This window comes from Clarias gariepinus, chromosome 5 (assembly GCF_024256425.1).
Source record: "Clarias gariepinus isolate MV-2021 ecotype Netherlands chromosome 5, CGAR_prim_01v2, whole genome shotgun sequence".
NCBI classification, from domain to species: Eukaryota; Metazoa; Chordata; class Actinopteri; order Siluriformes; family Clariidae; genus Clarias; species Clarias gariepinus.
This window is the reverse complement of record NC_071104.1, coordinates 22,160,091-22,186,927: the sequence shown is the minus strand read 5'-3', so window position 1 is coordinate 22,186,927 and position 26,837 is coordinate 22,160,091. Positions and strand designations below refer to the sequence as shown.

Here is a 26,837-nt window from a genome sequence, read left to right as displayed (position 1 = left end):
GTCTGAAAGCATTAGAGCCGTGCTGATAACCAGAAAAACAGCACAGCCTCAGGTGTTATATTGTTTTTTTACAGTTCTTATCAACATATAATGGTTTGTTAATTTATTTAACCAGTTATTTTGCTCTGTCAATACATATACTTTCAAGTCTGGTTAAACAAACTCTCGTCCAATAAGATTATTTAGTCGGCTGTATACTATACATAATATGCATTAAAGCAGAGTTGCCTATGAAGACAAGGGTACATACTGTATATCCACATGGGCTATTCCAATAGGCAAATAGAACTGTTGTCTACGGACACCTCGGCATAGCATCTGCCTTTATTTTTTTGTTAACTCCTCTTTTTTCTCCCAATTGGACAGATGTGGGAGAGGATCAGGTTGATCATATTTTTAATAATGGTAGGAGGTGGATGTAAAAGATGGCGTTGGTGGTGAGCCAGAGTCATCTCCCAGGCATCCAGCAGCTGCACATTGAGTCCTCTGAACATGGCACGCAGAACAGCATCAATCTGTAGAGAGAACCAGTCACTGTTGTATAGGCTGCTCTCTGGGTCAAGCTTCTGCAGGTTAGCTGTGCGGATAAACACTAGGGTAGCTGGCTCACGGTTCAGCAGCCGCACCATGGCCCTGCGGATGTGCCGTAGGCGCCGTATGTACACTTCAATAGGGAAAGTGCTGAAGTGAGACCACACACTCACGAGAACCACTGTATCTGACCCACCCTTGATCCTGTCCAGCTCATTTGCTACATAGCGCAGTTCAGCAGAAAGCACTGAGGTAAAACGAATGGGTGGCCCATGGCACCGGTAACTTAACAGAATGTTGTTTCTGCTGTCCACAGCCATGAATGGGCCCACATTCTTAGGGCTGTGAAGGTTAAACTCCTTAAGTTCTGCAAGAGATAGGCATAACAGGAAATTATAAAAAAAACACAAAACAATAACCCCCAAAACAACATACAAACCTAGGGAAAGGTACAGGAACCCCAAAGCAAATTTAAAGACTTAAGTCAGACAAATGTATACATTTTACTGCGTTAGACTACAACATGTCAAACCTACGGGTGTTTCTTTTTTTTCTTCTTTTTTTTAAAGATACCACAAGCACACTTTTCAAGCAGAACATTTCACAAAAAATACATTATGCTCAAATATATATATACTGTATATAAAATTATTGATATACTAGTTATTCTCAGAAGTATTATGGTATAAAAGTATATTATAATATTTGGACACTCAATATTGGCTTCATTAAAGATCATAGTTACTGGAATTTGAATATTTCAATGTACAGAGCATGACTTTGACAAGTGCCAAATTTAAACAACTACATGTGAGTAGGTTGGAAAACCAACACGATCGTGTCTTTTCCAAACTAAGAGCTATAATGAGGCACAATTCACTAAACATGTTTTTGTCTAATTTTACACAGTATACTGTACTGTGCTTGTGGTCTCTTTCTTTAAAGTAAATCCCTCTTAATCTGATATGTTGTTTGCTAATGCAGTGAATTCAAACATTTGTACAGTAGGTGTGGCAAAAGTATTTTATTTATTTATATTTTTTATTTATGTATTTATTTTATTCAACAGTATATATCATTTTTGGGGCCACTGTAACTTATAATGTTGACTAATAGTTAATATATCTGCTCTTACCAGGAACAAAAGTAGTGAAGTATTCAAACCACTGTCGCACAGTGGAATCTCCAAGCATGTATATGATCTTCCCTCGAAGACAATGTGTTATGGCTGAGGAGTCATTAAAATGCTGGATGACTCTACCACTCAAAGGCCTCCAGGAATTTTGATAGTAGTAGCCAGCGGCATTGTATTTACTTTTTATCTTGACTTTGGCTTTGAGGGTAAAGATAAAAAATGTTTTTTGGATCAAACCATTACATATTTTTGAGTTTGCTGGTCATAATGCACATTTAATAATTTATCAACAGGACATATTCACTAATATGTATGGAAAATCTATATGTAAATTTTAATATACACACTTTATACATAAACATAAATATATATTTTTGCTTTTAAAGTACATTTTTTATGCCAAATCTATATGTAATAAATGGTTAATTGTGGGCATGTGTACCTAAATAAGCTGTATATTGCTTAAAGGACTGTGGTTTCAAACTTAATTTAATACAAACACCTGCATATGATATGTAAATTTGATTATCCTAAGTATTATTGACTCAGAGTTGACAACTTTGATTTAGGACAGTATTTAGGGGAACTTTTGAATTAAAATAAACGTGTAACAGTACATGGAACATTACATTACAACATTACATATATGTAATGTTAAAAATGTAAAAAAAAAAAAAAAAGATGATGTCCTGATCCATCAGTGGAACTCAAATTCAGCAATGAATTATTGTAGCTTTGATAAAGAGGTCTATTTGCCCTTCCTATGCAAAGACTTTAACCATTTGTTTTAGACACTCTTCATTATACCTTTGTGAAGAGGTAATGAATCTGTTAAAAAATTAAGATTTTATCTAAAATGAACATGGCTGTGAGTCCTGTGAACGTTGGGAGCTGCTGGCCGACAAGTAACCACATGGTTAAGTTTATATCTTTGTGACAAAGGCAACAAAGCCCACTGACCAGATGCACCAGTTGTGCATCATGAACATGCTGGAATTCTTCAGAAGTAGGATGCATCTTTTATAAGCAACTTTACAACTCAGCTGGGAACTGCAGTGTAATGCAAGCTGTAATGCCAGCAAAAGGTGTGAGGTCATGGCTCTGACTGTTCAGTGTCCATCCAGGGCTATTAATTACTAGGTGTAGAGCCATGTGGTTACTTGTTTTTGAGTACTTGGCAACTATTCCACTGAACCAAAAGTACTGTTTCAGTCAGTACCATCACTGTTGGTTTAATTAAGTAATCGATCTAGTGTGAGATGAAGAATGCTGAAGCATCAGAAACAAAAATTTTTGATGCTTCGATTATTGTAACTTGGCTTACAGAAAGCAAGATTCCTACATTATAGCTGGATACTTACTTCAAAAAGACTTTCTTGTGGACAAAATTATTAACTTTAAATTAAGGCTGCATAAGCAGCGAATTAAAAAAAATAATCAATTACCTTTCTCTGCAGGCAATATTGTCACATTGTCCATCCCAGATGCATGTATAGGAACTTTGATATTTACATCACTGAAACAAAATGCAAAACATATAATAGCATAATAGTTTCTAAAACAAAAGTATTTAGTAACTACTAAACAATTACATAACTATTTGGCTGTATAGACTGTTTTATATATTTTTAGTACAAGACATACATTAATTATAAAGACATAATTCATTAATACAGACATAAATTTACAGTAAGGCATGATTTTTGTTCTTTGGTATAAAATTTCAGATAACACTTTTACTTTTTACTTTTGCTTTTTTTTTTTTTTACCCTAATTTCTTTAGTAAAAGATAAATTATACCCAATTTTTTACGAAAAGGTCTCAATACTGTGTGAAAGTCATTTTTATCAAACCTTTTTAAAAACAAATTTTACATTGCATCATGTTTATGACAAGTGCATTACTAGGACATAAAACCATTTTAGATTTCCAAAAAGTGCTTTAAAGTAAATACAGACATAAAGTCTTTTTGTATTTTATGTCATTTAACAAAATAACATGATAACACTGTTCTTTGTACTAAATTGTGTGCCAGAAATTTCTTTTAAAATATACTTACACGAAGAAAGATAAGATTTTGATATTAACACTGATATTGATATTAAATCTAAGCACTCCATCTGCTGGTTACAATGACAATTCCATATAAATCCTACAAACTTTCAACCACTCATGGTTGATTTACAAATTTTAAACAGAAAGACAGACAAATATTGAGTAACTGACATTTCAGACACAATATGGCTCCACTATAAGAAATAGATCCACAAAAAGCTAGGCTTCCTTTATAGCCATCCCCTAGCTGGCTCAGTAGCTCACACTTTTTTTTTTTATTTAACGTGCTTCTCGTGAAACTGCCAGTTCACATTTCTTATTCAAAGTTACTTTTATCTGACCTAATGTGGACGCATTGCTTGTGCCATCTGAGTTAAAACATGTCATGAGTTTGTTAAACAATGGATGCTATTCTAGTAAAAATATACTTGGGATTTTGCTCAGGAGGATGGCAAGTACTGTAGTAAGTTGGCTGTATTTGTTGAGGTCCAGAAGACAAAAGAATGCCAGATGCCTCGCATTGGCTGTTTTAGCAGCTGTAGCTATAATGAACTACTGCTCATGCAGTAGTGACATCAGTGAGCACCTCACGCATGAATTCCAGTTTGCCGATTCTCATACAAGTTGCGTGAACAAGTATCAGATACAGTATGTATCCAGTCTACGAACACATACAAAAGTGATCCAGACAGCCATACAAAATCAGATCTGTGTCACATTAGGGTAAAAATTTATAATTGCCTCCGAGTGGGGTAGTGGTAAAGTGAGCAAGCAGTTCGAAAAGAAGAGGTGTTGGCTGGTGTCACATGGTTTGGAGGAAACACATGACAGCCCACGGCCCTCCTGGCTGAGTGGTAGTAAGTAGCCTTAATGTAGGAGCCCCCCTAGTGACGGAAAGGAATTGGACATGACTAAATTGGGGAGAAAATCGGGGAAAAAGAATTGGACACGACTAAATTTGTAAAAAAAAATCAATAAATCAATAAAAATAATTTTTAAAAAATCATAATTGAGTCACATCCGACTGGTAATGTGAGTGTAGCCTAACTGTAAAATAGTTTTACAATATTTCAATTGGAATTTGAAAACCCATTTATTTGGAAAATAATTACATGCAGAGCTCAGCTTATGGCCTCATACCTATGGCCAAGTGAAAGCAGTGCCAATATTCAGTATACCACAATGCTTGTACAATACAGTGGAACTTTGGATTATGAGCATAATTCATTCTGGAGCTTATATTCCAAAACACTCGTAAACCAAATAGAATGTTTCCATAAGAAATAATGGAAATAATGAAGAATTATTCGTTTCACAGCCCCCCCCCCGCCCCCCCCAAAAAAAACATTAAAATAATTAACACAAAATATTAAGCAAAAATAAAGCAAATGAACCTGCACTTTACATACAAAAAGTAAAAATAAATCCCAACAGATAAGTGTTTCCGTTTGTGCACGCAGGCGCTGTGTACAGATGTCACCATTAAAAACGCACGTTCCGGGAAAAGGGATCCCGCGACTTGGCGCGCCTACGTGCGGCAAGCTGTGAAAATGCCCTTCATTACCTGTAGGGGGCAGTCGTGTTTCAGTCTGAAGTATTGTGTGTCTACTAAAGCCGAAAATGTGTTATCTTTCTTAGGCGCCCATTGACAGCAAGCGACAGAGCTCATAAATGTGTCAAGCTCAAACTGTAAATAATGATATGTATTTATTCTTCATTTTCTTCTCCTTCAATGATGATACTTCTTTAACTGTGCTTTCTCCATTCAGTGTTATTATTAGTAGTAGTGCTCTGAATTTATTATTATTGTTATTAATCTTATTATTATTGTAACGAACCCGCGCGTGTGTGCAAAAAGACGAAGTACAACTATTAATACAAAAATGTAGGATATGTTAGCCTAAAACAATATTGTTTTATTGTGTTTATGTGCTTTAAATATAAACTAAACAATAAACACTGCCTTGTGCAAAGTAAAAGTGGGTTGCGCGTGCGGCTTTTTGATCAAAAGGCTGATAAACGCGTGTGCAGATATGAGCAGATTTATTGATAAAACTACAGACATGAAATGAAACAAACAAAAATATATATGCTACTCACTAAATACAACGCAACAGCATGCAGAATCCCCGGGCTTTGACTGCGCTTCCTCCATTTATTAGTAAAAATGCTGGGTTTTTGTAAACACATCGTTGAGTTGTTTATGCTGGGTCAAAATTCTGGGTACTTTAATCACACTGTTGGGTTACTTTTGCTATGAATACTAAAAGTCCTGCATGATTAAACTCAAGGCAAAAAAACGGAAAAAGAAACCTCTCCGTTTTCTCCCCTTTGTTCTGGGGTATATGCAGTAACCCCATGGGTGAACACGATAATTTAAGAATTTAATTCAACACGAATATATATGTAAGTGGCATTTTAATTTAAATCCAACATTTTAATGGTTAGTGATTGGTGCATGGGCGTCAACTCGCACGTTCTGTAATATTCCTTAGTCATTCATACTGCCATTGTTTTAAAGCCCTTTACTTAAGCATTCTCTGGTTAGTTAGTAAGTAAGTAAGTAAGTAAGTAAGCAAATAAAAGAGAAATGAATAAATAGCATTAAATGGTACTTCAGCGTAGTAAAAGTATCCTAGCATGAGTTGATATATAATGAAAATATTATGTACTAGGGATGCACCGAATATTCGGCAACCGAAATTATTCGGCCGAAAATAGCCAAAAAAAGTACTTTCGGTGTTTAAGTAAAAAGGCAGAATAAATTTTGCCGAACAATGACGTTTTTAATGACGCGATCAAATAGTAACCCGCGTAGAGTGAGAGGCGCGTGCTTTATGCAGCAAACATGTCAGCAGTGTGGAAGCACTTTAAAGTGTCAGAGAAAGAGGCAAAAACGGCCGTTTGCAGACACGGTTCTGCTGAATTGTCCAGAGTGGGTGCATCTGCAAAAACGTACAGCACTTTAATTTATCACTTAAAATCATGACACCCCGAACATCATGCACAGTATGAGAAAGACGGGCGGGTACGGCAACAGCAGCAGCGAATCCACATTTTTGCACTATTTAATGCACGTTTGTTGTTGTAGACATACAGAGTTACATTCTTTCAGCAGTCAGTTATAGGCCTAACATTAGGCTATTCAAGAAGGGGGGCTTCAAAGATGGCCAAATAAAAATATATTTTTATTTTACTAATTTATTTATTTTAAGTTATATTGTGCTTTGTTTGTATAATATCTGCTGGAATGTAAAAAAAAAAAAGTTAAATAAATATTTTGAAATTGTATTTTTGTTATTTGATTTATTTTTCTGAAAAGCAACACAAAATAGTAAAAAGCAAATTTTTACTATTTAATAAATAATTAATATAAATTGGCAAAATAAATGGAAAAAAATGCGAAACACCGCGTTCCGTATTCGGCCTTCGGCCAAGCATTTCATTATTATTCGGCTTCGGCCAAGAATTTCATTTCGGTGCATCCCTATAAAGAAAATCTAATATATATATTTGTGTTTAATTAAATTCTTAACATTTTAATGGTTAGTGTTGCAGACATTTACACTATTTTTGGGGAAGAGCTTGGCTTGTACAGGCTACTTTACACTGATCAGCAGTCGATGCCCCGCCGTAACCAGCAGATTAAAGGAGCAGTTATCGGCTATGACACGTAGACTTCTGAGTTTGGAGGCCAGGGTTGGTTGGTTGGAAGCATGTTTGAAGGAGAAGATAACGTCACAAACACACACACAAACTCTCCGTGCATACACACCTACTGTACAGTATGAGACGCGCTCACGGACACACAAACTCTCTGTGCACACACACACAAACTCTCCGTGCACACACACACAAACTCTCCGTGCACACACACACAATCTCTCTGTGCAGATACACAGTGCAGGGAAAAACAGGTTTTCACTTCGTAATACACCTGGCCATTAATAAAAATGAATATTTAGGCCTAAAAAAGATGCTTTAAAATCCATCTAAATTTTATTTATCGGCGTGTATAAACCTGCGGCTCGCACTTTTACTTAACAAAAGGCTGTGTTTTGATCAAAAGGATGATAAATGTGTGCGATTTATCGATAAAAATGCAGACATAAACCCCCCCAGAAAACCAACAAACCCAAATATGTAGGCTACTTGAAAGATAAGCGCTGGCTTTTCCAACACGCCAGCACGCTCCGATGTGAGCCGATTTATTCAAGTCATAATTAGAGAATATATAGAGACATAAATAACATAGAGAAAGCATAATACGATTGTCCATACAGTAAATAAAAAGAAAAGTATCAAATCCAACTATTAAGTCTGATTCAATTGCTATCATAAACCATTTTTATTTATTTATTTTTTATCTATTTTAGGCAGAGACATCCGCTCTCTTCTCAATTCATCTAAAACTCACCTACAGTATTTGCCAGCATTCACACCTATCGTGAATGAAAGGTGAGAAGAGATTCCGCAGAATCTTCTGACACAATGCTTGCTCTGAAGGACAATACTCAGACAAGAATCATATTTATAATAAGATAATTAATTAAATAATAAAATTATATCAAATAAGAACTTTATCTAAACGCCAGACCGACCAAATTTCTCATTCACTGCTGAAGTAGGTAAATATGCTTATACTGTAGATACGTACTGTAGGTTACATTTTAAAATAGGGATGCACCGAAATTTCGGCCGCCGAAAATTTTCGGCCGAAATAGCATTATCGGTTTCGGCCGAAACGTAAGAAAGCGCCGAAAATAAAAGCCGAAATTGTCGCCACGCCTCTCCCATCCTCCCGTCTCGTTCGCGCTGTAATTACGCATCAAACACGGAGTATGTCGGCGGTTTGGAAGCACTTCAAAGTTTCAGATGAGGACAGCAAAGTTGCAATGTGCAACATTTTTTTTAATACAAACAAAAATAAAATATTTTAAACATGTTTTTAATGAAGCCATTTTCGGTTTCGGTATCGGTTTTCGGCCAAGTGCATCCAAAAATTTCGGTTTCGTTTTCGGCCCAGAATTTTCATTTCGGTGCGTCCCCATTTTAAAAGTACAATTGCAAGTAAATTACAAACTGCATGTAATGTTGTAAAATATAAATAAAACAGTATTAGACACAAATATATGATATGGTAGTATATAAAATGAAAAAGCTCAACTTTTTTTTGCATTTTGAGTGCTCAAATGTAAAGCAAACGCAGTTGTGTATATTTAACTTCATTCAGCCGTTTAAGTTATATGAAAAATAACGTGCCTACCAGCCCACTATTATTTTCTGTTCAAATTTAAAGATGCCCGCGCGTATGTACAAAAAGATGAATACAAAGAATACAATAGTGAATAATCTTTAATAAAGTTAGCCTAATACAATATTGTTTCCAATGCTGAAGCAAACATGATTCTGTTTTAGTCTATTATCTGAATACAACGCGACAGCACGCTCCGAGGTGACACCCACAGAACCCCAGTTACTGTAATCCCTCTTCTTACCTTTCATTCATGATAGGTGTGAAGTTATCAAACCAGTTTTGCTGATGGGGGAATTCACAGAATTAAGGACTTTAAAATGATTTAACAAGACAGAGCAGTCTCTGCCTAAAATGTATTTTGCCAGCAAAACATAAAAATATTCTATATCTAATAAAACTGTATTGAAACAAAATTGTGTGTTTTCCTTATTTAATATCGCTTTCAAAACACTGTTGTCCAAACGTTGTATGTATGTGCAAAACAGTGAAACCTAAGCACAAACAGAAAGGATGAATAAAGGAATGTACAAAACAATAACATCTTTACCATGTTCAAATGAATAAAGAGTTTCCTGCTTTATGTTTCAAGACATCCTTAATTTACATTTTTCTCCTAATTATATTGTTAGGGGGTGCGGTGTGGAGATCCACATCAAAAGATGTTTTACTGATTATAAGAGCCCTGACGCAGGGCTTTAGAGGGGATCAGTGAAAAAGGAGTTGTGAGCAAGGCCGACTCTATGCAGGGGCAAGAGGAGGCAGCGCCCCCTCAAATACATGTCTTGCCCCCTCAAACCAAGAAATCACATGTTAATATACTCACAAAATGAATATATTGCAAGTTGATAAAATTATCTGCGGTAGCGGAAAAATAGCGGAAAGTTAGATTTCCCTCATGTCCCTCCACTGCGTGTATTCATTCACATTCTGCAGCGCACACTTAGGGAAATAGGAGACTCTTGTTTTAAAGTGGATTGGAGAGAAGAGAGCTGTTTATTTACTATAAAAAAATTACTAAAAATATAAAAAAATATATAAAAACATAATATGATCTGTTTTATAGCCTGCTTTTATCTAGTTTTTTTATTATTCATAAGACAACATTTCAGTTTTGTAAATATTCTAGATATAGTGTGTTAAGTTAAGTTTTTACTTTAGGTTAAATGTTTTTGGGAATTAGAACATCCAGCTAAGATAAATGTTATGTCGTTGATTGATAAAATCTGGATTAAGGATATTTTATTTTATTCAGTTTAATTTATTTAATTTTAATTTTTTGTCTCCCCCCTGAGGGATGGCCACCTTATTGTGGTCAGGGGGTTTGCGTGCCTCAGTGACCTTAAGAGCTATACCAGCAGGAGCTTAGTCTTCAAGTGGGAAACCCAAGTTTGACAGGTCTGAAGGTAGAGGCCTGACAAAGTGCATTCCACTTCTCCAGGCTTCTGATGCAGCAAACAACACAATTCAGCAAGGATAATACTGTTACTATAAGCACAGGGAAAAAAACAGTGCTCGAACATGATGTGTACACATGATGCCCCCTTTACATTTCTCACTCTGCCCCTCGCGTGAGCCGCGTCGTTACATACATATCCACACTACTTTAACAACATACACTTATCATGAATTGCATTTTATATGAATGTTACATGAGACACGCTCACAAAAACATACTTATATAATAGAATCACATACAAACACATACTGTATACGCATAAAAACATAATATATTCAGTAAATTTGTGAATTACACTCAAAGTAATTATGAAGTCTGATTTAATTGGTACCATTAAACATTTTATTTCTATTTATTCTATAGCTGGCAAAACACATTTTAGGCAGAGACGTCTGCTCGGTCTTGTTAAATCGTTTTAAACATCTCAATTCTGCCAATTCCCCCATCCGCGAAACCTGTTTGATAACTTCACATCTACATGAAGGGGAATTACTGTAACTGAGCGCGCTGTCGCGTTGTATATACTGTACAACACACGTTTATCGGCCTTTTGATAAAAACGCTGCCTTTTGTAATATATTGTTCATTCATGTCTTCTGATGATGGCGACAGATTTTTACGTTTTAAGTAAGATATGTTGGCATATTCACGAATCAGGACATTTGCATAGTTAACACTATCAGATAATTAAATTAATTTCAATACCATTTAAACTGAGGCATTGCCATGTCTTTCATCGTTTTGTCCCTGTTAAGACATTGCAAAAACTATATAAGAAACTTTTAAAGCACGAATTTGGGCATCTCATTTCATCATGATGAAAATAATATAAAGCACATATACACACGTTCATTATAAAATACCTGTTGTAAAACAAAATAAAATTCATGTCTTCAGCATTGGAAACAACATTGTTTTAGGCTAACTAATTATACACAATTCATTGTTGTACTTGGTCCGGCTTTTAGATAAAGTCCTTCCATGTGCCATCTGGCGGATAGTTAGTAAAGCACAAAACATTTATTTAAATTCCCGAATGTTGCTTGCTGCAAGTCGCGGCACGCTGCGCGCCAAATTGCGGCATCTCGCGGGAAAACACATGCAGTCTTAATGGCGACATCTGTGTGTGTGCTCGATTGAGCGTCACACTAACGGAATCACTGCTGTAAAGTAAAAATTAAACAAATTAAACCTGCACTTTACTTTTGAAAAGAATTGCGACAGCAGTGTTTCTGTGTAGTGCAGAGAGAAAGAGTGTGTGTATGTGTGTCTGTGAAGGCGAAAGTTGGAGGGGTCTGTGTGTGTGGGGGGGGGGAGGTGGGCACGGTGTTCAATGACGCACACACACAGACACAAAGAGCAGGCTGAGCCTTGAGCAGAGAGAAAATATGGATCTTTAACCTTGCTTTTGCTTTACACGCGCGCTGTACACACACGTATACAGACACAAAATAAAATGTTTTACGCACACATCACGTGGTCACAGTGTTATAGTGAACAGTACACGCATGCACGGATGTTGATTATACCAGTGAGAGACGCCCACTAAGACCCAGCAGGGAAGACGATTACCCACAATTCCGCAGCGCAAGAGAGAGAAAAACCGTTGGCTCAGTTGTGATCATGTGACGCTCGGCATCAAAACAAGAGGCGCATGCGTGATACATGGTACTCGGTAAACCAAGACTTGTTTGTTTTCCAAGGCAAAAAAATTTATTACAAATGTTTACTCGTCTTGCGGAGCACTCGCAAACTCGCAATCTAAGGTTTCACTGTATTGCTAAAATAGTTCTGTTTTTTATATTGTTGTTTTATTGTTTTATAGTTTAGAAATGTTTAATTACATTATTTTAAAGGAACATCTGCATTACAGGATTTCTTTACATTTTTACATAGTATTATATCTAAAAGGATCGGTCCAAAAGGACCACAGTTAACATCTCACCTCTGGAAGAATTGTGCTTCATATTCAGTAATGAGGTTCTTCTTGTATCCCCCTTTATAATGATTTACTCGTGTGTCACAGCCCAGCATTTTGGGTTTGTAACAGTACCAGGGCTCTCCAGTCTCAGGGTCAGTGTAGTTGCAGAGTGGTTGTTCGTTGAGTGGTAGGCACAGGTTGCATACAGTAGTCTCTGATAAGAAGCCGGAGCGAAAAAGGCTTTTAAAAAACACCCGGTTGGGTTGCTCCTCTTGCAACCTCTTGAGCACCACCACTGCCTCACTTGGATGCACCATGGCAATTTCCACCCACACTACGCCAGTCCACAGCAGTGGGAACAGCACTGTATAGTTGCCATTATGATGGTCGCGCACCTTCCCTGCAACGCCAGCACCGAGTTCAGGCGTATGTAGTCGTGCTATAAGGAAATCTCCACCATGCTTCTTAGGCAGACCGAGGAAGTTCTGCATATGAACATTAACCACAAGGTGACCGCCTATGCGTTGCTCTGCTGGTCCCTGAATCAGAAAGTAGCTTTTTGAAGGGTCACTGCTAAACTCCACAGGCAAGCCTTGCACCAAGGGGCCAGGCCATGCAATCGAATTAAGCAGATGTCGCTCTTCTTTTGCCTCATCTGCTGTAGGCTCCTGGCCAAAGTGTGCACAGTATGTGTGGTTTAACTCTAGTGGCCACAGGATTCCAGGGGACTTAAAGGCTGTGTGGATACTATTTTGTATTTGGCAGAAGGTAGACATAACTTGTCCACTCAACTTCTGCAAACAGAGAAATAAAGGAGATTTGAACACACAATAAAAGCAATAGTCACAAATCAAGACTTGATAGAGCTAGTGTTCTTTTTTAGAAACTAAACGTTATACATTAGTGTCTTCTAATTTTGAAACAATTCCAGACATATCAGTTCCTGTGACATTATCAATAATTAAACATCTATGCATTTATTTTTTATGTTAGGCTAAAGGAAATGTAATACACGTTAGAAAATATTAGTATATTAGTATTTGATAATTAGATAATGTATCATAACTTACATGAAATCAACAAATGCAAAAGAATTTGGGGATACAACTTTAGCATATTAATATAAAATGTAGCATCACAATTTTCTGTTTACTGAAGTGTGCATCAAAGTTTGGATTGTGTAAACTACTATTGTACTATGTGTTTTAATCAGCAGTAGAGAGTGTACCTAAAAAGCCTTTTTGCTATCCTCTTGTGTAAGATAGAAAATGGCACTTAGCATCTACTTATACAAACCACCACTGAGAGCTTCCTCTACTCTACACTACTTACCTCTAGAGATGTGATGTTGCAGATGAGTATTATAAACCCAGAAAGTGCCAAGAGAAAAAAGAGCGTCACAAATCTGTGCATTTGTCTCTTCATGGCTGGATGCCATTCTTAGCATTACAGAATACAGTGCCAGTTAGCCATCAGTAAAACTCATTGAGGAGAACTTTTACAACCTGAGAAAGAGAAAAATACAATAAATATTCAAGAGCATAAGAGTAAGACTCACACACGTCATAGTCCACTTCTCATTTTATGTTTATGTAAAAAGAGAAACACTTCCCATATTAGGCCCAAGATCAGACTGGAACTGTGAGTAACTGGAGCTTAAACTGAAGTTCTAGGAACTGTGCTTAAGACAACTGTGGTATAACAATGAGATCAGAATTTCCGATTTATTTATTTATTTTTTTTATAAAAAACACAACCGGATACAGAAAGTGATGTAAGATACATTGTTGATTTGTCTTTCACCAAGACTAAGAAAGAGGAAAAAAGCAACCGCTTGCATCATAAACTGTGCAACATCTGTTCATGCTCTGTGTGGATGATTTCCTTTATGAGACAAGAGTTAAATACTTTAAGCTGTGTCTAGATTCTTTTCTCATTTCCACAGTGAAATTGAAAAAGTGCTCTTATTAAACATTCATTTGTTATAGCATTTTATTTTTGTAAACCTTGGATTGCGAGCATAACAGGTTCTGGAAGCCTGCTTGTATATCAAAACACTTGCATATTAAAGCAAATTTCCCCCATAAGAAATAATTAAAACTCAGATTATTCGTTCCACAACCCAAAAATATATATAAATAATTAATACAAAATAAAAAGTTAATAATAAAACAAATAAACCTGCACTTTACCTTCGAAAGAAGTAAAAAATAAATCCCGACAGATTTGTATGTGTGTTTGTGTGTGTAAAGCTAAAGTAAGATGAGAGGAGGAATGACTCCTTCCCTCCCTCCTCTCGTCTTACAGAGTAGCCCTGTAGGGACTGTGAATCGCATGTGTCTCTAATGACACTCACGTGCATACATACACAAATGAAATCAGTGCTTTATGACAGAGAGAGAGAAACTGAGAAAAAGATGCTTTACAGTCATCAGTGTTATAGTAAACAGGACATGCGGATGTTGACTATAGGAGTGACCCACGCGTGCTGAGACCGAGCATGGGAGACAATTACGCACAGTTCTACAGCGCGAGAAAGAGAAGAGAGAAGAACCATTTGACGTCAAAACAAGAAGCGTATGCGTGCAAGATGAAACTCCACAATATCCACGTATATCCAGACTCGTTTGTTTATCAAGCCAAAATTTATAAAACATTTTTGCTTGTCTTGCGGAATACTTGCAATCCAGGTTACTTGCAATCCGTGGTTCTACAGTACGGTAAAATCCAAGATAAGTGTGGATCTTAGGGACTTGTAACAGTGACAAAATACTGGTTAAAGAGTCCATTTTTTAATAATTTAAATGAAATATTCTTATAGTAAGTATTGTAATACAAAAAAAAAAAAAATAATCAAATGCAAGAAAAACATAAACATTAAAATATAGGTAATTTCTATATTTACAAGATAGTGTGTGTTACTGAAATGAAGACCATGCCAACATGAAATTAAACAGTTTGTCCACAATCTGCATCAACATTTGATTTGATCTCTTTTCAGTATGTTCCTCCCTCTGCATCTGAAGTCAGCGCTTCTTCATCTAAATTTTAGATTTCTTCCAGATATCATGAGACATCCTCCTGCTCTTTCACAACACATTTTTGCCTTTTTTTTTCAGTTTCAATCAGAGGTATCCGCCTGTGTCTGGTCCAAACTGCCTGTCTGCAAGAAAGTAAAAAGGCAATAAGCAAGAAATTAACTGAAGGTTACAACTATAATAGCTTTCACAAATTAAATCCCTCCAACATCCAAATTTTGTCACAGCATTCACAGATAGCCTGAAATTGTGTGTGGAACCCTATGTGGATCATCAGCATCTCACTTTTTATAAGTGTTTCTAAGGTGTATTGGGGTATAAACAAAAAGCTTCTACAAAAAGGTTATACATTAATAATGTACAGTATGAATGATAAGTAAATGAATAATGAGTAGGAAAGTACCTCTAACTCTAATAGCTTGTTGCATTTTGAGCAAGGAAATGATCTGAGGCCTTAAAGTAAGCAAAGACGATGAGCATTTGAAGCTAACTTTGTAGTTAAAGTGAAAGGATTATCCTATATACAGTGGAACCTCGGATTACGAGTAACATGGTTTATGAGTGTTTCGCAAGACGAGCAACGATTTTTTATAATTTTTTACTTGAAAAACGAGCATTGTCTTAGTTTACGAACACCGAGTATCATGTTTCACGCATGCGCTTCTTGTTCTGACACCGAGCGTCACGTTATCACAAGTGAGCCAACGGTTTTTCTCTCTCTTTCAGCGGAATTGTAGGTAATCATCTCTCCTGCTGGGTGAATACACAGACACAGTGTGTGTGTATGTGTGTGTGTGTAATGTGCGTGCGCACACACACACACACACACACACATTACCAGAGAGACCGTTTTTAAAACTATTTAAAAATTAGCAAGGAACATCGCTAGTCACATTCGCGTGAGCGCGTACTAACGGGATCACTACTGTAAAGTAAAACATCAACAACAACAAAAAAAATTAAACAGCTCCTCACCTTTGAAAACAGTCGCGACAGAGAAGAGTTTGTGTGTTTGTTTGGCAAGCTGAGAGGAGGGGAGCTGTAAAGCCGAGACCTATCATCTCCCCTGCTGGGTCTTAGTGCTTGCAGTGTTTTTGAGTGTGCGTGTGTGTGTTTGTGTCTGTGTAAGGCAGAGAGTTTGCGTGTGTGTGTTTTTGAGTGTGCGTGTGTGTGTGTTTGTGTCTGTGTAAGGCAGAGAGTTTGTGTGTTTGTTTGGCAACCTGAGAGAAGGGGGCCGTAAACGCGAGCGAGCCCCCCTTCAGCCCCCCTTCTCTCAGGTTGCCAAACAATCACACAAACTCCTCTCTGTCGTGATTGTTTTCAAAGGTGAGGAGCTGTTTAATTTGTTTTTTGTTGTTGTTTTACTTTACAGCAGTGATCCTGTTAGTATTCGCTCACGCGAGTGTGACTAGAGATGTTCCTTGCTAATTTTTAAACGGTTTTAAAAACGGTCTATTCGTTAATGTGTGTGTGTGTGCACGCACATTTTACACACACACCCTGCGTGCACAAACGGAAACACTTATCTGTCGGGATTTATTTAAAAAAAATTTAAGGTAAAGTACAGGTAAATTTGTTTTATTTTAACTTTATATTTTGTATTAATTATTTTTATGTATTAATTTTTTTGGGCTGTAGAACGAATAATTTAAGTTTCCATTATTTCCTAGTGTGTTTTGAAATCCGAGCCCGCTTCCGGAACGAATTATGCTCGTAATCCGAGGTTCCACTGTATTATATTACATGCTATTAAAATGTCAACAAAAGATCCACGGACAATTATCAGGAGATGCCGTGATAATATGGGACTATGATTAACACAATGTTAATACTTAACATAAACTTACCGTTCGCTTGCAGGCTCTTTGATGGACCAGGCTTCATGCTGTCTGGTTCGGATGATGGAGGTAGATGATGTTGTGGGACAGAGGGATTTGATTACATCGGATGGTTTTCATCCATTTCCTCTGTTTAGCTTTCTCACATACCTAGCACATTGCATGCTTTGTTCAGCTTTGTTCAGTTCACCTAACTTATTAATACAAAGAAATAAAATTTTGTAAGGTTGAGTATCATACAGTAGTGTGTACCCCAAATAAGGAATGTAATAATACAATGTAATAGTAGTATATATTATATAGTATACTCATTAATACGTGTAGTCTATATGGAGATCATCACAGCAACCCCAGCCCAAAATTAAGTGTAAATGTAATAGTTTCCTGTTTGACATTGTTATTATGGCAATGTTGACAGTTGGTGTGCCATTGGTATTTAATGTACTTAAAAATCTTTGCTTTTGTACTTAAAAATCTTTGCTTTTGTATTTAATGTACCAGTACTTGGACTAACCACCCCAACCCCCACCCCCAAAAAAAAAAAAAAAACCTCTTCCCAGTTGTGTTGGACTAATGGCACTAGGTAAGCCAGTGTAAGTATGTATCCAATGATGTAAACATTTAACACTTTTTGTAAGTCGCTCTGGATAAGAGCGTCTGCCAAATGCCTAAATGTAAATGTAATGTCACAGAGTTTAATTGTAAGCTTCCAGCAAAGAAAAGGTCAGTGTCTCCATCTAGCGGTCACACTTTTTTTTGCGCAAGTTGACCCAATGCAGACTGTACCCTTTCTCGCTCTAGGCTGCTGTGCATTTTGACTGTCTTAGGGGTTGATTACATGTCCTGTCTTTTAAACGCTCGTTTTTAAAATTTTAAATAAAGGTGAAAATCAGTTTAACTCTTTTGGTCCTCCTGGATCAGCTAGTACAATTATGTGTGTTTTGCTTCGTGTTGGAGGATTGGGCTGATTGTATGGCTAAATTGCATTCCTAGAAGCTGAGCTCAAATCAACAAACAGCATCCTGGCATAAGTGCCGGCAAAATGGAGCACCTTGGAAATTGTAAGGGTGCAACTGATCACAGTTGATTTTTTAAACTTGCAGATTAATCTTTAATTTTTAAAGACCAAAGCGTGAAAGACATTATTCTGCCTATACTGCTTTTTAATAAATAAATTAGACAAAGCAGTCATTTTCATGTGAACAGGGCATGTTCATCGGTCAACAACAATGGCTAGCGGTGGAACAGAAGAACTCGAAAAGTCTCCCACATCATTCAAATCGCATGTATGGGAGCATTTTGGCTTCCCCATAAAATATAATAATGATGGAAGAAGGGTGGTGAACAAAACGGTTACAATGTGTAGGCACTGTGGCACAGCAAGTCGCATGAAAGCGGCAATACATCGAGCATGGCCACGCATCTGAAGCGACATCACCCTGGTGTGCTGTCAGGATGCAAACCGCAACAACTACAGCAACAGCTGCTCACCGTTGCATTTAAGCAGCCCTTTGCACCAGAATCAGATCGGGCTAAAACGATTACAGATTAAAAGATATTACAGTGGTATTGTCCATCTGTAAAAGTGCAATAGTGGTCCTCATTTATATGTAAACAGAAGAAGAAATGTACAACATATATGTTCAGTGATGTACTGTGTGTTGACATCTTTCTATTGAAACCAGCATTAACCTTTTTCTCAACTGGAGCTACAGTAGCTCTTCAATTGGATCGGACTACAGCCTTCGCAGCATGAGTGATCCTTTGCCACCAATTGCTCCAGTTGCCAGTTCACCAGTTTTCCTTTCTTGGATTACTTTTGATATGTCCTGCCCACTGCCACCTGGAAACATCCCACAGAAACTGCAGATTTGGAGTTGTACCAGTTGTCTAGCCATTGCAATTTCAAAGGATGGGACCTTAATATTAGACGGGTGGTCATAATGTTATGGCTGATCAATGCATGTGCATAAAAACAGTATATTCTTATTTTTTAACATTTTACCTTAAATGTACCTTAAATGCACCTAAAAATTTGATTCGAGTAACGTGGTTTACGAGTGTTCCGCAAGACGAACAAAGATTTTTAATTAAATTTAACTTGAAAAACGAGCATTTTCTTGGTTTGCGAGCACCGAGTATTATGTTTCACGCATGCGCTTCTTGTTTTGACGCAGAGGGTCACGTGATCACAACTGAGCCAACAGTTTTTCTGTGTGTGTGTGTGTGTGTGTGTGTGTGTGTGCGCGCAAGTGTAATTAGACACTGTGCCGGCTGTGTGTGTGTGTGTGAAACCCTCATTCACAAACACACACATGCGCGCACAGAAATGAAGGCAAGAGACACACACTCTGCTTTCCGAAGAAACTCTGTCGCAAATCTTTTCAGAGGTAAGGTACTGGGTCATTTGTTTGTTTGTTTTACTTTACAGCAGGGATTCTGTTAGTTTGCGCTCACACGAGTGTCTTTAGCGATGTTTATTGCTTTTTTTTTTGATAAAACAGTGTAGCGGGAGAAAGACGTTGATTTATGACCGCTGTTTCTGGAAGTGTAGTCCAGTGCGGGAGATGCATTGTGGGTAATGCAGTCCAGTGTGTGTGAACGCGAATGTGAGATTAGGGCGATATGACTGAAAACTGTATCACGATATCAGTGTTTCATATCGGTCGATATCGATAATTATTGATATTTTTTATGACCCATTTAAAATAAGGAGCAGGAGAAAAATATTACATTTAAACATTTTTATTTTAAACTTAACCTTCCTCTGATCATAGTCCCCTCAGTTATTAAGACAGAAATGTCAATAACCATGGAAAATAATTTAAATGTAAACATAAGTCTAAAGTCACAATATTAACAATTATCACAATGTTAATAATTATCTCTTAACATTTAAGGTGCAAAATGAAAGAAAATGTAAGAAATGCTTAATAGAGTATAATAAAATAGTGCAAAGTGCATTTTCTGCTTATGAAGAGGAATCCAGCAGACCAGCATGAGACAACAATATGGCGCAACCAAACATGATACTGTTACATGATTGCCGTTAGCGTATCACTCCCTACGTTGCTAGGTTACCAGAGAGTGAGTGCCTTTGTTAATGCAATTGTCACGGGTAGAGATGCTCCGATCAGCATCCAAGATCATGATCTGCCGATTGCCGATCACTGCCGATCACAGAATGGCAGGGGAATGGGAATCTTATCTATAATCTAGCAGAGTTTGCTCCATTTGTAGAAATGAAACTAACTCTAAATTAACTATATTGAAAAAAGAAAACTGTAGAAATAGGCTACAGTCAAGATCTTGAAGAACCATCAAGTGTTTATTTTAGAAAATTAGAACTTAAAGCTACTGTAGAAAATCTTTCCCAAATAAGACAAAGTAACTTAAAATTATTCCAAAAAAAGAGGGGTCAGGCAGACCAACACACATCAGATCAGCTTAATGAGATGAGATCTCATCATTACACGAGCATGGATTAACAAGCTGTTACGCTGTCGCGAGCAACATAAAAAAAAGCGGAGAAGCTTTAATAATTTAGGGGAGAACAACAGTCTTTCCGTTAATGTGCGTGTGTGAGTGTGTTTAAACGAGAGAAGAAAGTTTTAATGTGTAAGATGAGAAGGGGGAGACAGGAGGGTCTGAAAGCAAGAATCTCCACTTACTCTAGCCTCACACACACACACACATACACAGCGCCTGCATGTCTAAAGGGAAACGCTTATCTGCCGGGATTTATTTTTTTGGGCTGTATAACGAATAATTTAAGTTTCTATTATTTCTTATGGGAAAATTAAATTTGGTTTACGAGTGTTTTGGAATATGAGCCCACTTCCGAATTATGCTCGTAATCCGAGGTTCCACTGTATAGTTTGTTTTTTTAAATATCTTTACCCTTTTTCTCATTGTGATTTAATTTTCAGTAAAGTATCTGGAATCCGTATAATGTAACATTAAAAATAATATTTCTGTAGCTATAAAATGTTATTTGTACCAGGGTCTTATTTATTAAGTGTTTATAAAACAAGTATGAAATTTGTGTGTAAGAACAGCCCATACACACAAGAAAATTAATGGAAACATGACTCAAAACATCAACAACTATGCTGTGAAACGTGGTTGTTTTGAAATGTTCAGGAAAGTTTCAGTGTCTATAACTAGGGATGCACAGAAATTTCGGCCACCGAAAATTTTCGGCCGAAATAGCATTATCGGTTTCGGCCGAAACGTAAGAAAGCGCCGAAAATAAAAGCCGAAATTGTCGCCACGCCTCTCTCATCCTCCCCTCCCTTCGCGCTGTCATTACGCATCAAACATGGAGTATGTCGGCGGTTTGGAAGCACTTCAAAGTTTTAGATGAGGACAGCAAAGTTGCAATAATTTTAATTAATTTGTAGTTTTTTTAATACAAACAAAAAGAAAATATTTTAAACATGTTTTTTAATGAAGCCATTTTCGGTTTCGGTATCGGTTTTCGGCCAAGTGCATCCAAATATTTCGGTTTCGTTTTCGGCCCAGAATTTATATTTCGGTGCATCCCTATCTATAACCCTAATTACCTAACAACAAAAACCAATTTTATTTGGACGTTGGGTTGTTGGTGATCATTTGGCCATGGAAATACTTAAGATTTTGCCTTGTACCAGGCTAATGTACTGTATGTAAACCAAGTAATGTAAACCAAGCCTATTTCCAGGTTTATGTTTAAATAAAATATATAATTCTTTCTTTATAAAATGCTTCCACAATAGACAAAGTTCACAAGTTTAATTTAATTGTATGTGTACAGTCGTTTATAAATATAACAGAAATGAGCACTTGTGTTGATTTAGTCTAATAGGCTTCAGACTAGACTTGCAGCTCATCCTTTATGATTCTTGGTCTCTTCAGTAGTTTAAGAACAACTAGAGAGGCACATTTTCTGAAGAAAATGTGAGTGGTGCTTGCCATGGCATCATAGACATAGCTATGATGTCATAGCCAATGTTGGTCTCAATTTTAAGCAATAAAATGTTGCTTATGTTACTCTTTAATCTGTGAACTGTAACATTACAATCATCATCTTGGAATTTACCCAAGCCATTAGGGGAAAAAAATCCATTGATGAAAAAATGTGGTCATTCAGGTAGTTTTTTATGGATTTTTTTCCAACCACATTTCTTGCTCAAAGATGATGTTTACCACTGTATTCAACTGCAATTTTTTCAGTTTAAATGCTGTAGAAATGTTTAAATTCTATTTTTGTAGTGCTGCTTTAGTTCGGCTTATTAACACAAATACTAATAGTTTCGGAATTTTTGTTTGTAAATTGTCTTTAGCACATGATTCACATGATTAGTTTCCTTAATCCCACCTTAAGCTAGCCAGAGCATTTATACAGATCCCGAGGTTATATATCCATTTAGTTTCAGCAGCAAGCTGACATGAACGGTTTCAGAAATACACTAACTACAGCTTGGTTCCACGTTTCCATAGTTGGACAGTGTGAGATTAGATTTTGCTCTGCTGTACCGTTAATACTGCTGCAATTGGACAAGGACACCGCGTTGTTGACCAGACCCGTTTCCGTTACGCTGAACAGACAAACACCAATACTAGACGCAGGAGGCGTGATATTTTCATGCACGTTCAGCACGTGAGTTTTTTTTTTTTTTTTTTTATGCGATTAAGTAGGCTTTGGTGGAGATACTACTCAGAAGTACGGTTTTACACACGGCCTTGTATGATCACAATCAACCGGGCTTCAGCGGAAATAGCCGGGTGGTTTATTCCTACCTGACGCGATGTCCCGCATCTCCCAGTCGGTAAACTCGGTTCCCATAGTGTCAGGAGCTGCACCGCTGTAAACTGTGACCGCTTCCAGAACGGCTACATTATTTCATCTGCCATCTTACTGTTTGTTGGCAGAAATAGCCACTCTCCAAAGATTCGGTCTTTAAACGATTCTATTGAGTGACTCGTGTGAGTCGACTCACTAGCGGAAGCGAACTACTAAACACTACCGTGTTTTTTTCCTGTTGTCGTTCATTCTAGAAACGATGAGCTCGAGGGCCGTTAGAAGAGTCTCAAAAAATGCAAAAAAAGAAAAAAAAAGACAAATCAGTCATTTTCACTCTTACTTATAATGGTGTGTAAAAGGCAGCTATATTTACCATATTTGTGTGTTATGTCTGTGTTATTATGTATGTGACAATAACACTTAACATTTGCATGTATGGCATTTAGCTTACACCCTTATTTAAACAGTTTGGTATGAAAAACACACAGATGACACAATATGTAAATAAAGTGCTAATTTAAAGATTCCACAAAAAGATGGGTCTTTGTTTTATGTTTGAACACACCTAAATTTGGATAACTAGGACATATCTAAATGATATGTGAGTCCTTTCAACCACCTAAGTGCGGGGACAGAGAAGAATTCAAAGTCTTCTCTGAGATTTTGGAATGTGCTAGTGGATATTTCTGCCCATTCAGCCAGAGGAGTATTAGTGTGGTACTGAGTGTGATAAGTGTGATATCTTGAACAAGAAAGGCTGATGTGGACTGATCTGATAAGTCTCAATATCTGCTGAGACATACAGATAGTAGGGTCAGAATGTGGTGCTAACAGCATGAATCCATCAACCTAACCTGACTTGCGTCAACAATTCAGGCTCCTGGAGATGGTGTAATGGTGCAGAGCATGTTTTCTTGGCAGACTTTGCACATAATAATCCTAATCGATAACCGCTTGAGCACCATAGCCTTTTGGAGTAGTGTTGCTGACCTTGTGCATCTTTTTGTGCCATGTCACAGGGCAAATGTTGTATTTAACTGCTTTTATGTTTATAAATCCCAATCACCTAAAAAATCTGCAAGAAATACGTGATTCAATCATGTCAATATAGATCAGAATCACAAAGAAATATTTTTAACATCTTGTAGAAGCCGTGCCCCAAAAGAATCGGAGGCTATTTGGAACGCAAAATATCTGGAATCCGTATACAGTAGTGTAACATTAAAAATAATATTTCTGTAGCTATAAAATGTTATTTGTACCAGTCTCTTATTTATTAAGTGTTTATAAAACAAGTATGAAATTTGTGTGTAAGAACTGCCCATACACACAAGAAAATTAATGGAAACATGACTCAAAAAATCAACAACTATGCTGTGAAACTTGGTCGTTTTGAAATGTTCAGGAAAGTTTCAGTGTCTATAACCCTAATTACCTAACAACAAAACCAGTTTCATTTGGGTTGTTGTTCAAATTTGTCTATCATGTGTGTGTGTGTGTGTGTGTGCACTCGTTTCACTCTAAACAGCCTAGTACCAGGCTTCCTATTTACTGTATGTAAACTAAGTAATGCAAACCAAGCCTATTTCCAGGTTTATGTTTAATAAAAAATATCATTCTTTCTTTACAAAATGCTAGACAAATTACAAAAATAGACAAAGTTCACAAGTTTAATTTAATTGTACGTGTATAGTCGTTTATAAATATGACAGAAATAAGCACTTGTGTTGATTTAGTTTAACAGACTTTAGACTTGACTTGCAGCTCATCCTTTATGATTTCTAATGCAACTTGGTTTCTTCAGTAGTAACTTGAGAACAATAAGTCATTCTATAATTACTCATGGAGTTTGCGTGTTCTCCCCGTTCTTGGTGGGTTTCCTCCGGGTACGGTGGTTTCCTCCCACAGTGCAAAAACATGCAGATTAGGCAAATAACCTTACCCTAACTCTTCTCAAAATACCTGAAGTGTGTGAATAAGCTTTTAAGTGTGTGTATGTGGCCTGTGATGGATTGGCACTCTGTCCAGTGTAGGAAATGTGCGAAATCTACTACAGAGATCAGATTTCATATTAAATTTCATATTAAATTAAATTCATAGTTCAGTCTGCATAGCATCATAGTTCATAGTTCAGTCTGCATAGCATCAGAGCGATGTTACTGTTGTTAATCCTTCTGTTCACATCAGCATATAATACAGTTTACTATGGCACATTCAATAGTTTACTATATTACTTATCCTGTACAGGATAGTGGGAATCACAGGAGAGTTTGAGCACAAGGCAAGGTACGCCTGGTCAGCGTATGGCACAGTTATCAATGGTGTTTAACCCACCTGCTATGTTTGGTAACACTAGAACTAAACAAGTACTGTGCATTTAGAATCCAATTCATGATGTCTTGCATTTATATTTGCAGAAGTTTTTGAATAAATGCTTGATAAGTTTTTGAACATACAACCATTGCCATTCACACACACAAAAACACAGTGTACGTACATACATACATACATACACACAGGGTCTGGACTCATGGACAAATATGTAAAAGGATAAATTACAGCAGGTTCTTATATTGATGGCCTCTGTATAGGCTGAATAGAAGAACAGTGAACATTTCATAACGTATCCAAACTTATGTTCATAAAAAGGCAATTTCCTCCTTTAGCTCCAGTGCTGGGCTGATACTTACTTCAGACCACACCAAAGATAAAAAAAAATCATGGTTGTATGTCAGATATTTAAGTATCTTGCTAAGTTGCTGATCTTATGGGAATTTCACAACAGTAGAGCTAGAGTTTACATAGAATTGTGTAGACAAATAAATGAGAAGTGTGTAGAAATGCCTTGTTGATGAGAGAAGTCAGAACAACAATAAGGCCAGAATGGTTAGAGCTGCCTGGAAGAAAATGGCAATTTACATAATAACTATATCATAAAATAAATGTAATTAATTAACACAAAAATATAACATAACATATAATATAACATAGCACAACACAAAATAGGTCCCAGGACTATGGTCTAAGGCTTTGAGATCATAGCCTTAATAATGCTAACTTGGTTGATGACTTGGTTCGTCTGCATACGATACGAGCTGATCACCTAATATGTTGATGGCCTAGCAGCTGAGTATGTACTGAAGTTTGTTCAAAATTTAAGCGTCTAGAAAACAAAAAAAATATTTCAAAAAGTTTATTAAAGCATGAGTATTTCGAGATCTAATTTTTTTTTTCATGATACAAGTCTTTTTTGATTACCTCAAAAAAAAATTCATTTTAACAGTTACATGAAAAGCTTTTCTATGCGTTATAAAGTTTCAATTATCGATCACTGACTTTAGCCACTTTTGTGCCTTAACACCACTGCCTGCAGTGGTTAAAGCATATACTAGTGTTATATGTATGTTTGAAGATTCAGTTTACAAAAGTTACATACCTTTTTTGGAGTAAGCCATCCTTGTTTATGTTTCTTAAGGATTTATACACTTTGTAATAGCATTATGATCGTATAGTGTGTTTACTCCATTTACGGTAAACTTTCTCATTTATTGGCTATGTTGAGTGATGCATATAGCCACGTGCACCTGCAGGGCAAAAGCTTGGTGTTTGTTCGAAAAAATGGCTGCCGTGAGATAATTTGGCACAAAACTGCTCATAACGTCCCTCCTACTCAACATTTTGAGTAGACTGCCTGGTACAAGGGCAAGGGAGCAAGATAGAATATCAGGGCTGCGTTCAATAACGAGAGCACTCAAAAACACATCTTACTATGCCATTCAACTGTTGTTTCCTTAATGAACGTTTCACAAGCAATCTTGTCA

At 36.8% G+C, this 26,837-nt stretch overlaps 1 protein-coding gene across 1 annotated transcript; it reads right to left on the bottom strand.

Moving 5' to 3' along the window:
* Positions 1-163: 163 nt before the first annotated feature.
* LOC128524658 (NXPE family member 3-like) lies at positions 164-23,181 on the bottom strand. Its single transcript, XM_053497361.1, has 6 exons — positions 23,013-23,181; positions 13,688-13,860; positions 12,380-13,149; positions 3,112-3,182; positions 1,667-1,864; positions 164-898 (listed from the first exon to the last, which is right to left on the bottom strand). The coding sequence occupies exons 2-6, from the start codon at positions 13,778-13,780 to the stop codon at positions 336-338; spliced, it is 1,695 nt and encodes a 564-aa protein (XP_053353336.1). The 5' UTR covers positions 13,781-13,860; positions 23,013-23,181; the 3' UTR covers positions 164-335.
* Between the last annotated feature and the right edge of the window lie 3,656 nt (positions 23,182-26,837).

Excerpts from the sequence above, each read along its gene's own strand:
- LOC128524658 (XM_053497361.1), bottom strand. The coding sequence starts at position 13,780 with ATGAAGAGACAAATGCACAGATTTGTGACGCTCTTTTTTCTCTTGGCA. Across the intron at positions 1,865-3,111 it reads AATATTGCCTGCAGAGAAAG|CCAAAGTCAAGATAAAAAGT; the intron begins GTAATTGATTAT and ends TTACCCTCAAAG. Across the intron at positions 899-1,666 it reads CTTCACTACTTTTGTTCCTG|AACTTAAGGAGTTTAACCTT; the intron begins GTAAGAGCAGAT and ends TATCTCTTGCAG.